This window comes from Falco rusticolus, chromosome 7, assembly GCF_015220075.1.
Source record: "Falco rusticolus isolate bFalRus1 chromosome 7, bFalRus1.pri, whole genome shotgun sequence".
In the NCBI taxonomy this organism is placed as follows: domain Eukaryota; kingdom Metazoa; phylum Chordata; class Aves; order Falconiformes; family Falconidae; genus Falco; species Falco rusticolus.
This window is the reverse complement of record NC_051193.1, coordinates 72,362,025-72,377,525: the sequence shown is the minus strand read 5'-3', so window position 1 is coordinate 72,377,525 and position 15,501 is coordinate 72,362,025. Positions and strand designations below refer to the sequence as shown.

General features: G+C 45.7%; 1 protein-coding gene across 5 annotated transcripts in view; it reads right to left on the bottom strand.

Moving 5' to 3' along the window:
- MAPKBP1 (mitogen-activated protein kinase binding protein 1) overlaps positions 1-15,501 on the bottom strand; it is a 103,928-nt gene that overhangs the window by 67,036 nt on the left and 21,391 nt on the right. For all 5 annotated transcript variants that reach the window (XM_037394569.1, XM_037394571.1, XM_037394570.1 and 2 more), the window contains exon 3: positions 5,998-6,089. In XM_037394569.1, the coding sequence (XP_037250466.1) occupies positions 5,998-6,089 (92 nt within the window). The remainder of the gene's footprint in view (positions 1-5,997; positions 6,090-15,501) is intronic.

Genomic DNA, 15,501 nt, shown 5'->3' with positions numbered 1-15,501 from the left:
ATCTTTTTGGACACTTCCAGGACACTGTAACCTGATGTTGCTGCCTCTCGACACAGAAAAACTTTTTTGGTTTGGTTGTAGTGGCCCAACTCAAACCCAGATACAGTCTCAGCTCTTCAAGTTGTGTCTAACAATCTCAATGAAAAGAATTTTCTTATCTCCGTCTCCAGGTCCACCACCACAATTTTACCAGCTGGCAAATCTTCCCAGATGGCAGGTACAAGCGCAATACCCTCACAGAAGAAATACGTAAACAGTCCAGATTCTTGGGAGATGGGCCAGGAAAGAGGTTTAACTCCTGAAAGGCAACTGTCCCATTTTAAAGAGGGCAAAGCAAGCTGCCTCTGGTGTGGCCACTGAAATTCACTTTGAACCACAGATGAGAACTTGTCCTCGTTTTAGAGTAGGTTTCTACAATCTTTACAACACCACAGGATTCTCCTTCAGAAAAGAACATACAAAGAAGGCCCAGAAATTTGCCTTCAGAGGTCTGGAAGCTCCTTGAAGGAGCCTGCATCACCAGAACCGGATTTATCTACTGACAACCCAGCAGTCTGAATATTTCAGTGTCCTTGAACTCATCCAAGCTGCATTTGGGATACAGCCTGATGGCATTAGCATTTATGCTAGGGAAGAATTAGTGAAGAACTGCACCTGCACAGAGTTGCAGAGCTTTGCACAAACTGCACATGTACCAAAAGCTACACTGGGTCTATCAAGATGACTAACCTGGGCACAATGGTCCTAAGTCTTGAAAAGAACTCAGAACAGCATTTTGCCTCATTCACTGGCAGTCAACTACTAGACCTGCCTCTCACAGTCCATTCCTGTACCCCACGGACCAAAATCTTTCACTTTAAAGAGGAAAGGAAGAGCAAGGCATCATGCCTCATAAAATTATGCAAGATTTATCCTATATGTTACTTCATTATGGGTTATACGCAGCTCCAGGTAAAGGGAAATTGTTCTAAGCTGATAACTTACTATGTTGTGCAGTAATCTATCTATATAATGATGGAAAATGATTAAAACTTTCCAAGAGACTCCACATGTGGATGAGCTGGAAATCACTTAGCCTTACAGCCTGTCTATCGGAAATGGAAAGAGGTATTTGGGAGCAAACCAGCAACCACTTCTGGAAAAGAAAAATCCTCACTCTTTCAGCTTCCAGTGGAATTTACCACTCAATTACGCGAGACTGCTCCACACATGCTGAGCAGACTCCTAGCTAGATTAAAACAAATTCACTCAATTCCCACTGTGCTCATCCCCTTCCTCCCTTCACTATGACACAGGCTGTGGTCACTGCCTTGTCAGTGCAGGACCTGACACCTCCCTGGACCAGCAGACAGGGACCAGGAGGGTATGACTCAGAAGGGGTGACAGAGTTAAGAGGCTTCTACTCAGTACTGCAAATCAGCCGGGGATGCGGAATGGGTGGAACAGGGGGAGAGACTGTGAAACAAGAAGAGGAGGCTGTGGCTTGATTCTGCTGCAGTGCAGGTTGGCACACAAGAGGCTGCTGCGCTGACATCCAGCAAGCATGCCACAGTAGCAGTAAAATAAAATGCGACCCAGACAGCTGTGCAATCTTCTGATTTTGAACGCATCATGCCACTCTTCACTTTTAAATATTAGCTGTTGTATCTCAAAAAAAAAGCCTCAAGGTGATAAAGCTGAAGCGAGAACAAGCCTAGCACTTCAACAAGATCTTGCAGCAAAAAGCAGCAGGGGAAAAGATTTAATATCTTCACCTTAACTTTGATTGTACAGCTCCTTTGATTATTGTTCCTCCCTTCCTATCTACAAATAAGGGTGACTAGTCATTCTGAAATGGTACTGAATATGGGGGCATCCAAATCATTTCTTCAGCAAACGTGCTGCGCACACACAGAGCTAGCAGGGGCTGTGTCTGTACTGGCCACAGTAATTTCTGAGAGAAACCCAAGGAAACTCATTTCACTATGGCTCAGAGAGGATTGACTATATTAAACCTCTGTCCGCCTTTATGTAATTTGCTTTATGTAAAGAGCTACGCTAGAGAGCTGAACCTTTATTAGAGTGCCTGGGAATTGAGAAGCAGAGCTAGAGAGAGGCTTAAGCTGGCCAAAACATAACAGAACAGTGTTTAAGAGACACTGCACACCAACCAGTATGAAACACTACTTTCCTGCTCCTACTCAAGAAAAAGCACAGGCTGCTCCCTCAAGCAGGCAGGTGCCTCACACAAAGACAAGGTTCACAACCAGCTACCATGACCAGTTGAGAGCCCAGGAAAAAATAATAGAAGCAAAATAAATCACTCACACCAACCTAAAGGCCTAAAAAACAACTGCAAACACAATCCCAAAACCAAAAACAGGTTAAGTGGACTCAAGTTATCTGAGCAGCTGGTCTAGAATTTAAACAGATAGACATTTTACACAAACACACACACACACTTTTTCCCCCCCCTTTTTTAATACTAGTCATCCTCAGAGGATTTTCTTAGCTTTGTTTCCCTTCTTGTTTCTAGGAAACACGACCTCAACTAGCTACTGGGGAAAAAAAAAAGAAAAAAAAAAGATAATAAACCAAAATGAGAGAAGGGCAGGGAAAAAAGAAAGGGGGAAAAAAACTGAAAGAAAAGGACAGAGCATCAATCCTGCCACAAGAAATAAAAAATTCAGTACATTTCTGTCCCACTCACTCCTCCCACAAGAACAACTTTGTTACTCACTGCATAACCCTAACAGAGATCAAATTAAGCAACTTTGGGTTTATTTCCCTTGCCAGCATAAGAATAGGCAAGTGCAGGCAGCAGATATAAGATCTCTGGAGAGGATGTAATTTTCTCTCCTACACTGACTTATCTCCCAAGACAAACAACAGCTTTATATGAAAGTGGTGGCCTAGAATATCTGCAGTACTCAGTGCCTTTAGCCTTCATGGCAGATGTGAAGAAAAGGCCTCCTATACAATACAAACATCCTACCAAAACAGTACCAGGGTCAGCAAAGCTGCTGTCACACACTGCCAGAGAGAAAGCCTTGTTAGGGTCAACGAAGAGAAAGGATAAAAGGTTCAAAAGCCAGTGAGCAGGAAAAGAAAGAGTAATGTAACACTCAGCTCTTTGGCACCACTGTGGAGTTGGAATGAGCTTGCATTGTGCTGGGAACTGCTTCTTTCACAAGATTCAAAAACTTCTCAGATTTCAGAAAGTCCAGCAAAGAGAAAATTCAGAAAAGCAACTATTTTTTATTTTTTTAATCATTTTAGGCAAACCAGAGACCAGAGTTAAGGTCCCGCTCAAAGAATGCCAAAGCTTCTCACGCACAAGTCCTCGTTCACATAGTTATTTGTATGCCTGATGTGGATGAAGTCAGGATGCCTGGGGCAACTGTTTTGATCTGAACCAAATGAATTCAGGTATGTTGAAAGTGTTCTTAGGAAAATATAGAGTTGTTACATAAATTCAGGTTTTAGGTGTAGGACAAACTGGAGGAGCAGAGAATCTGCATGTCAGGATTGCAAAACCTCAGTACATGAGCAAAGGCTGAAGAAATCACTGGAATACCTGAGGCACAGCTGAAGATGACCAAGTTGCCTGGACAGGTCATGAACCAACTGTGCCTGGGCCATACCCAGTCTGCTTACATCAGCCTCCTGTAAGAAGCTTTGGTGTACAGTAAATTCAAACAAACAGAAACAAAATAAAGCCAATGCACCAGAAATGCCAGGATTCTTGCAATTCAAGAGAAATTCACCAGAAATGAGAAGGGGCGGGGGGGGGGGGGGGAGCGGGGAACACGACCCCAGATAAAACCCAACAAACTGAACTTGCATCAACTTAGTAAGGTCTGCACCAGTACCCCTCTTGTGTTCTGACTCAGCTAATGCTAGTTTTGTTAGAGACTATCTTGACTGCAGCAAATCATAACAGCATCACAAAACAGACCAGCCACGGCACAATAGCAGCAAGTCATATAAGCCATTAAACTGTTACAACACACATCTGGTATATTCCATAGGTTTCGTGTCCAGGCCATGAGATGCTACCACCAACAAGTAAGAACAGGAATTTCCCTGTAAAGCCCTAAGGAACCACATAACCTTTTAATTACCCAAAAGAATCCCCAGGTGTCCTCATGCTTGATTAAATCAATGCACAAGCTCATCAGAGGACACTGCTATTAACAAAACGCATCTATCTTTAGCTATGCAAGAGCTCAAAACATCTGTTTACTTGTTTTCTTCTCTCGCTCCTTGCCCTCTTCAAGCGTGAGCATATTCAGCGTCAGAAAAGATGCAGAGGAAGAGACAACACATGCTGGAATATATCTGCCTGGCTCCAAAGAGTTCAAGCATAACAGATATGGTCAAGTGCAGACATGGATCTCAAATTGTTTGCAGTTTAACAGACTGCCCACTGCCAGAAAAAGAGGCAATGGGCAGACATTAGGACACATGAAATTCCATCTGAACACAAAGGAAAAGAAAACAAACACTCCACACTTCTCCCCCCCCCCCTTTTTTTTTTTGTTTTTTGTTTGTTCGTTACTGTGACAGTACTCAAACACCAGAACATGCTGCCCAAAGAGGTTGTGGGCAACCTGCTCTAAGTGACCCTGCTTCAGCATGGCGGTTGGTCTAGATCTCAAGTGCTTCCCACCAGCTACAACGATTCTGTGAACTAGGATATCACCAGAATGGGCAAAAATTTTTAGCCACTTTTACTGACCCCATCTCTTGTTTTGGCCACAAACGCAGAATCCTTAAGTGTTGCTAGCCTGTTTCTTGTACACTTGAAAACATCATCTATAACTGTTGTGGAAGTTCCTATCCTGTAATTCCAGCTTCCATGTCTTAAGAGTATCTCTGCACGATGCCACTTGGAGATACTGTCCTTCCTCTTCTCCTTTAGCTTGCTGACCAGCAGAATAAACAAGCTCAGAGGAAGAGCCACGCTCATACAGACTTCTGCAACCCAGCCAGCTGGAGTATCCCCACGCAGTGCTGCATTAAGCACTGCAGGCTTTTCCTGAAGAGTCGCTCTTCTGTCCTCCCAATCTATTCCCACTACAGTATCATATCCTTTCATCCAAGTCATATGATGTATGTCATATACCCCATCTCAACAGCCACACTTCCACTGGCAGGATAAAATGTGTTTCCTCCCCAGCTTTTTCAAAATGCCATCCCTTATGAGACTTCTACCTGCACCTCTCACGGTTCCTTTAAAATTTTTCAGGGGCTACCTTCTTTCAGACAAGTCCCATCCCACAGACCAGCAACTCTGACATGCTCTGCGCCTCCAGGGACACATGCCCTTTGGGTGAGCTCTGCCTTCAGCAAGATCAGGATCTGGCCCTAGATGTCTACGATTTTGCTAAATATGCAATGCACAAAGCCACTCTCCAGCCCTCAGCTATATCCAGAAGGTAGCACTTTCACTGTCCATCAAATATGGATGTCCATCAAATACTTGTGGGTATCTCTATTTGGACTTAAGACTGGTTGACAATGTGTTGCACTCCAGAGAACCAACATACAAGGGGCTGTCAGCCTGAAATCTTTCTCTGCACTTGGATGAGGAATGTGGAGATTCATAAATTGCAGGGCATATACAAAAAGGCTTTTGTCAATTCATTGAAAGCATCACCTGCTTCATTAGGTACTCACTGGCTTGAGAATTGCTTCCAGTTATGTCTAAGTTCACCACATTATAAAGCATACTTAAAAAGTCCACAATGTATTTAATTCCCAGCTTAGAGCAAGAGGAAGGAGAGGGGTTTTATTAAAAGGGATCCCATTAAAACTTGACAGGTAAAATGCAATCCCTCTCCCTTGCCAATTACACCAGCAATTCTGAGTCTCATCATTCTCTGGTGTTAAAAGACTGAAGAACAGTAAATAGCCTCCCTACAGAAAGCCACAGTGGAAACACCCCAAATATATTTAAGTTGATGCATCAGTCCTGGTTTATCTTAGCTTTGAAGAATGCGGTTAGCAACTCACCCTGCCGGATAAGCAACGAGGCCTGTTCTGGGGTCGCAGGCTAGTCCTCTGCCTCCTGACACAGTTATCCCCAACACCTTCTCCAAAGTCACCTAACGAACATGAAAAAGAAAACAAGAAGAATCATGAAATACAAGTGCAGTTCACATGGACCCGTACACAGATGCTGATGGTCTGGTTCGCACTGGTGATGAGAAGAATCACAGCTCCTAGAAATTCACTGACAGGCACCCAGGTATAGAAGCAACTCTACTCAGTTTTCAAGACAGGCACAGTAGAATACTGCTGGGGTACACAGGAGTTGTCAATTCACTGATTACTTTGTCTACGCCAGAGCATACTGCAGAGAGGATTGCAAGCAGCAAACAGGACTGGTGCGAAACTGGGACTCACATTCACGGCCCGCCAATTCCCATTCTCCCAGCAAGAGCAGCAAACCACCTTCTCCAGAGCTCTTTCCTGAAAATCGTTTCCAAGTTGACCTGTTCTCCTCATCTCCTCCATCCAGCCAGAGATGGTTCAGCCTGGTCCCAGCCCCGTGTATTCCTAGGAACTGAACAGTCAGTTTTCCCACAGTGCTCGATCTGGAAACCATGTCCAGTGGCCCAGGGCATCCCTCCCCAGGAATATCAAGAGACAGCAGCTTACATGACTGGTTTCACAAGCCCACATGCCAATGACCCATGCAAGAGACAGTAAAGCAAAATGTCTGCTTTCCCCCTGAGCAAAGATGTCAACTATTTTTAGGAAAAGAAAAATGCAACTGAGAAGAGCTACTTGGAAGATACAAAGATTCATAGCCAGGCCTCTGTGGCAAGAAGCCGGGAAAAGCAAAAACAAAAGGGGAAAGGAGGGCAACAGACAGACACAATGCAGTATTTTGGGGAGCACTCCCCGGCAGAGAAAACATCAGAATTTAGCAATTACCCCAAAGCAAAAGGTTGCAGTGGGATTACACCACACAAAAATTGTGGTTTGTGGCATGAAAGGACTCAGTCTCTGAGCACAGACCAGTTCTCAGCCCTGAGGTTGTTTTGACCAACAGAAGATTATTCTCTTTCCTTTACATTTGCACAGCCTGATTTTACATATTATATATTTGACGCATACACTCCTCCTCAGCACTGCTGTCTGTGCCAAACTCAAGGATTTTACTGGGTCACAGTTTTCTGTTTTTAATTATCATCATCTAAGTTACATTTGGTTAAGGCCTTAAGGGCACGGACGCGGCATAAGAAGTTACTATTGTAATAATTACTGCTATCTTTAATAGCTGCCCTGAAGACTAGCATCTTGTATTTATACCAACACAGTGCACAAAAGGCAGGGGCAGGGCAGGTTTCTCAGGCCACCCTCACCTCACAGCTTACCAGACCAGAGGAGTTCAGCTGCAGGGTGAAGAAACAAGGTCTCACTGAGCTCAGGGCCCAGGTTACTAAAGAAGTGACAGAAGTAACCCCACGCGGAGAACCACCTTGCTGCAGCAGGTAAAGCAGGGCTGAGGTGCCACCATTCGAAGTGACCCATCCATGCTTCAGCTAGTTCAAATGTGGCCTGCCTTCAAACCAGTGGCATGGCAAGTAGAAGATTTCATGCCCCAGTCTCTGGAACAACTTGGTCTTTTTTTCCCTTTTAGTAATAACATACCCCAGATACTTTGAGACAGTATGCAAGAACACCAAATTGTCCCCTTCCCTTGCAAAATTAGTATCTCTGAAAAAATAGCTTTTACAAAACTGAACCAGATTTTTGTTAAGTATAAAAACATACAATTAAAAATACATTTACAAATCCACTGGTAAAGAAAGGAAATGCTTTTGTTCCAACTTAATGCTGGAACAAAAATGGGGGGGGGGGGGGGGCGCGGGGGGAGCACAGACATGGGAAGGAATGAGGGAGGCTAGGGTATCTGCTCCTCCAGTCTCTCTCACAATACTTCAAAACACATTTATTTTTAAAGCAGCCTCAACAAATGCAAAAAAAGAACTCAATGCTTCTACTGCTGAGATTCCAGATCGTATCAGCAGTTCCCAACTCATCAAACCAAGAGAGGTTTGCATTCCTACAGAAACTGCATTCTTGACAGTGGAGGAGGAGGTGGAAGAGACATGTGCCATTCAAGTGCTCCAGCCTAGATAAGGCACCAATTTCTTGGTGCTGTCAGCAAACATCGATTTAGCAACGCTGTGCTTACGCTGCTCAGCACGGGCTTTAGCTCAGGCTGGCTGTAATTGCAGCCATCCTAAGAGGTACTACTTGACCTTGGCTATGCAGCTATTCAACAGCAATGCAGCGACCTGCTTTCACCCACAGGTATATTTTTGCTCGGCAAGGATGTACATCAGCCTCTCAGAGCGCAGTCTTGTGCCACAGCCGGGCTCATCTTACAGCTGCCTGCTCTGCAGGGGACAGGTCCTTCCTCCCTCATCCCACTCAGCCCAGTTCCCCTGCCATTTCCCTCGTGCCAGCACTGGCATAGCAAGCGCCTACCCAGCAGGCCAAGCCAACAGAAAACCATGTTGTAGTTTTTGTTTTCTGTTTGCCAGCCTGGGGAAGCCATGGGGACCTCAAAGCCAGGGAAAAGAAAAACTGTCCCCTTTCACTGGCAACTAGGTCAACCCAGCTGCACCTCCAAAACCCACCTTGTACTTGGTGGTGTAGAAAAACCTGCCCCTTCTGAGTCTTTAAGACAAACTGAAGAGCAGTAACTGGTTTCCCCTGGCACTCCCACCCCACCGACTGCACAAAGTCACGTGTGCTCCAGCGTCCCCTCCTCTCCAGGGTCTGTGGGGGCCTCGTGCTGCTCTGCCAAGGGACCATCTGTGGCAATACTAGCAGGCAGTAAGCCTACCTTTCTCCCATGGCCAGCATGCAGCTTGACACAAAAGAAGTATCTTGGTCTTTGGGTCCAATTATTCCACTGCCAGTGAGCATTTGCTGGCCTCCAACAGATCACTCATTCAATTAGAAACAGTTTCTAATGGAACATTAGAAAGACAACGACTATCAAGACCGTACCACTGGTACTGACAAGGCCTACTGCCACAGGAACAGATACCTGTGTCCAGAGATTCATTACTAGCTTCCTGAAAAGGAATATCCCTCTTTTACTCCCCAGTCTTAGCTTTAAAACCTTCCTAATGTAAAGAATCTGAAAGGTCACCTTGAGCCTATCCAACGGATGCTCTTAGAACACCTCCGCATGATAACTCTTGAATATTAAAAACAACTCGCTTTGAAAAGGAGTAAGGCACATTCAAATTTGGTTTTACGACACTTGTGAGCTCCACTCCCACCGCCCTGCCCACAACACAGCTTTATCCCCGTGAACAACCTCCAGACTAGTAACGTAAGGGCAAGAGATAGTCAGTCACTTGTCACAAAACCAGACAGAAGAACGGAAAATGTTTCAGAGAGAATAAGCAACAGGTAACAATGCAGTACAAACAGGACTCCTCTCAGCTCGCCTGCTAAAAGAAAGAAATTATTAATATAGTTAATTAGGGCAGAAGTACACCAACTTTAGCTTCCTAATCGGGAATTAACATTTGCCAGCAAGGGGCAAATTTGTTGACACAGGACTGCCATTATCCCACTTTGGAAGTTATGACGTACAAGGTAGGAACCCGCTTCCTCAGCGTGGCCAGCACGGGCTCCCAGTCCTACGCAGCCACAACCACTGCTGACCATACGAGTCTCCCAGGTGATGCTTCAGCACAGCCCAGTTGGAAATAAACTCCCTGACACACCTTTCCAAGTTTGATCTGAGCTACCCACAGGGGCTGGAGAGTTCCCCTGCAGAACTGAGACACTGTGTTTCCAACAGCTTCCACCTCGGCCCAATTTGCTTCCCACCGTCACCGGACACGTCCTTCCCAGGCAACCCGTGGGCCACCTCACCACCCACATTCAAGCCTGGAAACAACTGCAAGATTAAACCTGTCATTTTGTGCGCCTAAATTAGAGGCACAGAGAGGAGGCTGGCTATCCGCATTTGTTACTGCATCTCAAGGTTTCTATTAATAGCATTTGGCACTATCAGTCAAGGTTCCCTAAGCAATTTGCAAGCATTATCAAACTGATCCACACGCAACATGTTTCTGCAGTTCGCTTTGCATTGCTGCTATGCTACCTGTAATCACCCCGTCTCCATTCATTTAAGGTCAATTTTTTTCCAAATTTGGAGGCTCAACACACACTCTTAGGCACCAAAACCAGAATCAGCTGTGCAGCTATCACCCATCTTGCACAATCTGATATTCAACCATTTTACAGGCTTACATCTAAATTTGGCTGCTCGGAGTTGCACAAACACATAAAGACATTTTAGTGCCTAAGCAGTTCACTTACCCTGCTCCTTCCACACCAGATCCCAAGAGAGTTCGCACAGCTGGCAGGACCAGACCAGCAGAGCCCTGAACTGCAGGACTGAAGGTACCGACAGGTATTCAGGGCAGCCAGCCTCCCCAGGGAGTGGGCCCTGCTGCAGCCCAGTCCCACCTGCCGGTCAAGGAGCAGGTGTGAGAGCAGCCCTTGCCCCCCTCAGGCACGGTCCCATGCAGCCCACGCCTGCCTGACAAAACCATGCCACTGCCTTACTGCTGAGGCGCAGACAATCCTCTTGGAAGGGCTGGCCTCAACAGTCCCTGCCAGCCTCGTTTGTCTTTTCACAAAACAAGATGCATGATAAGCTGCTCCCCATTCCCAGAGAGCAAGTTTCTTACTTGCATGAGCTGCTTCTGCTATTTTGAGGAAGTTACCACCACAGGCAATTGTTTCCACGTGCCAGAAGGGTAACACAGAAATGCCTGAAGGATCAACCCAACTTCATCCCCCTGCAAGCAACTCTCCTTCTTCCAAACTTTGCATCCCTTCGGGACCACCTACACTGCAAAGCCACGCAGCAGATGCAGAAGGCAAACACTGGCCTGCACACCCAAGCAGCATGCTGTGAGAAAGCAGCAGTAAGCCCACCCAGCACAGTAGTAATTTCCAACAAAATAGGTGCCAAAGGGGACAACATAGTCACAGTGGCAGTCCTGCCCGACCTGGGCTCACAGGAACCCTCCCTACAGCCACACTGCTTTACTACTGAGCCGCTGCTGCTGGGTACGAGCTCCTGTGTCCCTGCTGGCCCACCAGCAGGCTTCTGCAGTCTGGCTTCAGCTTGAAAGAGAGAAAAGGAAAATTTCAGAAGAAAGGCATTTTTACCATCAGGCATCCCTCAAAGTTTCAGCTGTAAGCTCACCCCATCATCCACCCCAGGCCAGCAAAAGACTAAGCAGGAGTTTGGTAGTATTTCAGCCCCTCTTCCCCAAAGAAAAAATGCTAAAGAAACTGAAGAGTTTTCTGACTCTATCATCTCACCTCCTGCCTTCTAATACTATCCACATTCTCTTCTGAGCCCCAAAACTTGTCATTCTCTACAAAGACAATTTATTTAAGCATAGAAAGAAAGCAGCAAAGCATTTGAGAGAATACATGCATCACTCTAGTGCTCAGAAAGACCACCAAGGGGAGAAAACTGGTGTTGCTGTACAGGGCGGCCCATGTGTCCCAGTACCTACAGCATGAGGCAAGAGGCTACAGCCTGGGAAAACCATGTCCAGCAAGCAGATGTGTCTGTTCCAGACTTCATGAGATGGGCCAGCTTGGATCAGACACCAGTATCCAGCCCCAGTTCCTGTTCCCATTTGTGGCCATAAGTGAAGGAGAAGTGTCAGCAAAAACTTTATCCATACACTTGTGTATGATACTGTTAAAGAGCAGGGAAAGCAAATCTGATTCTCTCACCTCCTGTCAATCTCCCAATAACAAAAATAGATATTCTCAGTTTTTAACCTATTTCAGTAGAATTCTCTATGGTGAACTTACTCACTACGTCTATAAAAGCTTAGCCTTCTTGTCCTGGTTTTGGCGAAGAGTGACACTGATAGCACACTGATGTTTCAGTTGTTGCTAAGTCATGCTTACCCCAAGTCAAGGACTTTTCTATTCCCCAGGCTCTGCCACTGAGGAGGTGCACAAGAAGCTGGGAGGGAGCACAGCCAGGACAGCTGACCCCAACTGTCCAAAGGGATATTCCATAGCACAGAACATCATGCCCAGTATATAAACCACAGGGAATTGGCTGGGAGGGCCGATCGCTGCTCAAGGAGTTGGGCATTGGTCAGTGGGTGGTGAGCAATTGTACTGTGCATCACTTGCCTTTCTTGGGCTTTATTTCTCTCTTTCTTGTCTCCCTTTTCATTACTATTACTTTTATTAATATCATATTTTATTTCAACTATAAAAAAACCCTGTTCTTATCTCAAACCCTGGGTTTTACCTTTTTTCTGATTCTCTTCTCCATCCCACTGGGGGGGAGCAAGTGGCTGCATGGTACTTAGTTGCTGGCTGGAGTTAAACCACAACATGTTCACATCTTTTGGCAAGGAACTCCACCAGTCTGGTACATGTTGCAAGAAGAACAACTTTTCATTGCTTGTTTTAAACCTCACTTCTACTAGTTTCATTTAATATGCCCTAGTTCTTGTACAGGAAGAGAGCGTGGATAGTTAATCCCCACCTACCTATCACCTTTAGGTGGCTCATGATTTTGTGAGGAGCTATGCTATCAACCCAAGTCATTTGGGTTCCAAGTACAAGAGTCTTCTCTTAGTTCATGGCTCTCCTGAAAGCCAATTCACATCTCTGATCAGCTCTGGTGTTCTTCTGCGATGACCTTCCAGGTCCACTATATCCTTCCTGAGATGAAGAGGAAACACCAAAACAACACACAGCTTTCAAGGTGTAGTCACAGCGAGTGCTTACAGAGCAGAATAATATAGTCTTCTGTTTTGTTCTCCATTATTTTTTTCCCCACTAATACCTTACACTCAATCTGCCTTTTTGATATCTAGGATCATTTACAGACAGCAGCAAAGAGGTCACCTGCTCAACAAAGTCATGGCTAAGAACTGCTGCTTTGCACTTGGAAACTTCTCCCCCATTCTCTCCTCTGCTGCCCTATGGAAAGGGAAATCCTATTCTTGAAGCAACAGTTTGATTTCAACTTCCCCCTTCTTCTCCATGCCTTTGTGAGCACCTATTCATGAACAGCAGCATCCTCAGAGGGATTGCTTGCAGCACAATAGTTCCACTCCACTCCAGAATGGCTACTTCAATAAATGTCCACATGCAGACAAGTTATATTTTAAAAGCCTTCCCATGGGCCTGTGCATAACACAGTTAACGTTTGAATCCATTTAATTAAGTAGTGGCATCAAGTCAGCATGAAAAGACAACATCCATCAGAGTTCATCTATCACCCACTGCACAATCTGCCTGCCCTCATCCCTCTCCTGCCTGAATGTGGCTATATTAATAATGTATATTGCAAAGACACGTACTCCTGAGAAAGCAGTGGACGCAGAAATCCCAGAGATACGTAACCCAGGAGGGTTTCTTTGGAAAGCCTTCCCTAGCACATCCCTATCCTTGTCTGAGGAGTGGATACATAATCATCTGTTCTTTTGCCTTAAAAATAAAATGCTTTTATGGCCCAGCTTGAGACCCCAGTACTGTTTGGTTGGTCCAACACACTGACACATGGAGCTCCAATGTCAGGCCAGTTTCACAAAGCACCGTGGTTTTCACATCCATCTCCCTATATTCTGCTCCCGGTTTTCAGCACCGCTGCACATACTCCAGCGTGTTTTCTGTACTGCAACACAGCAGTGTCGCACCAATACTCTCTGGCACCCAACACATGAAAATGCACCATAGCTGTACGTTGTCAGTGTCAGCATTTAAGAAATCGCTGTCTACTTCTTACAGAAGTGACATTTGATGTGGGGCACCAACCCTCACAGCTGGCTCCTGCCACCCCTAAGCCCCACCACAAAAAAGCACGTTTAAACCCCAGGGACCAATGCACACGTCGTCGTAGGCTCTACTCCACCATCTGAACACGCTGTCTGATCTCCTGTTACCGCTCCAGAAAAACAAAGGCTTGGAGTTTTACATTTAGCCCTACTGCGCTTTGTTTGGCACATTAAACACAGAACACTAATTACGGTATACTATTCTACTTAAGGGGCTGTCAGCATTTCCACTGCAAAGCCTTCATTTCAGGACTTTATAACACAGTTGTGAGATATTCATTTTGCACTTGAGCTTGACATGCAATGATCTGGCTTTGGCCCAGGTTCCTCTGCCTGTTTGTTTTTTCAGGAGTTGGGGCTTTTGTTGTTGGTCTGGCAGGGGGAGGGCTGAAGACGGGTGGAAAGAATTAACTGCAGGGCATGTCAGACTTACCAAAAGCACAAAAAATCAAAACCACTAGCTGCACAGTTGGTTTCTGTCCCACAGCTACCCAGTGCCTCCCCCTGTTTTCATATGTGCACACAGAACATGCCCTTTTTTTTTAAACAAGCTTTTCTATCCTCTCCCTCCTTTCCAGCCTCAGCCTTCTGTCCCTCAGCACCCAGTGCTAGCAGAGTACTGTCTTGACAAGCCTGGGGACTGAAAATATTCCACCTGCAGAAACAACAGTAGTAAGCCAAGCTCCAACACACAACAGTTCAGAACATCTCTCACAGTAAGTCTTACAAGCCTTGCTGGCTGCCACTGTTGCAGACTCATACCAATTGCCTAACTGACCACAGGAACCACTCCAGGACCATCAAAGTGGTTTCATGCAATCTACCAAACAGAGCTGTTGCAGCATTTCAAGGTGTTTCCAGCCAAAGCTCAATGTGAAGCAGCACTCATGGGGTGAAAGGATTCAGAGCTATGTCTGATTGCTGAACAAGCCCTCACAATTTAGCCAATTTAAATTTAAAAAAAAACAACAAAAACAACAACAAAAAAAAAAAACCCACAAAAAAACCCACACACACCTGACCAGAACATTGTCACGTGCAACAAGCAGCTGCCAATTCTAGGCAGCTTGATTTCATGATAACCACTTCAAGAACATCAAGGAACAATCTCCCACAACACAAATTATGAATGATGCACCTTGGCACAAGAGCGGTAAGGCTAGAAACCGATTCGCCCAAAGGTTTTGAATTGCTGAGTTATGGGCAGTATTACATTACATTTGTAAACCTGCATAAAAGCAGAGGTGGGACGGGGGGTGCTTCAATGGAAATGCTGAGCCTCAGCTCTAATGGCTCTGCCAGGTGTCACTACAACGGTTGCACAGGGGTGTGCATGCATTTCTTAAAAATGATCCAGGCAGTTGAGAGAACTGGGAACAAAACAGGGAGGGAGGCAGAAGAAAGGGGGAATGTGAGCAACCCAGGGTCCCTACAAGCCGTCTCTCCACATGCGCCTGCACACAGCATGCGTGCGTTTGTCCATCTCTCCACACAGCCTCTCTTGCCTGCTCTCCCCACCGTGCTGGCTGCTCTCAGTCCGATTCCAGCTGTCAGGACTGCATTCCCGACCAGTCAGCCCCAGCTGTCAGGGGGTACGTGCTGAATCTGCACTCTGCTGCCTTCTTCATGCCTGGAGTAA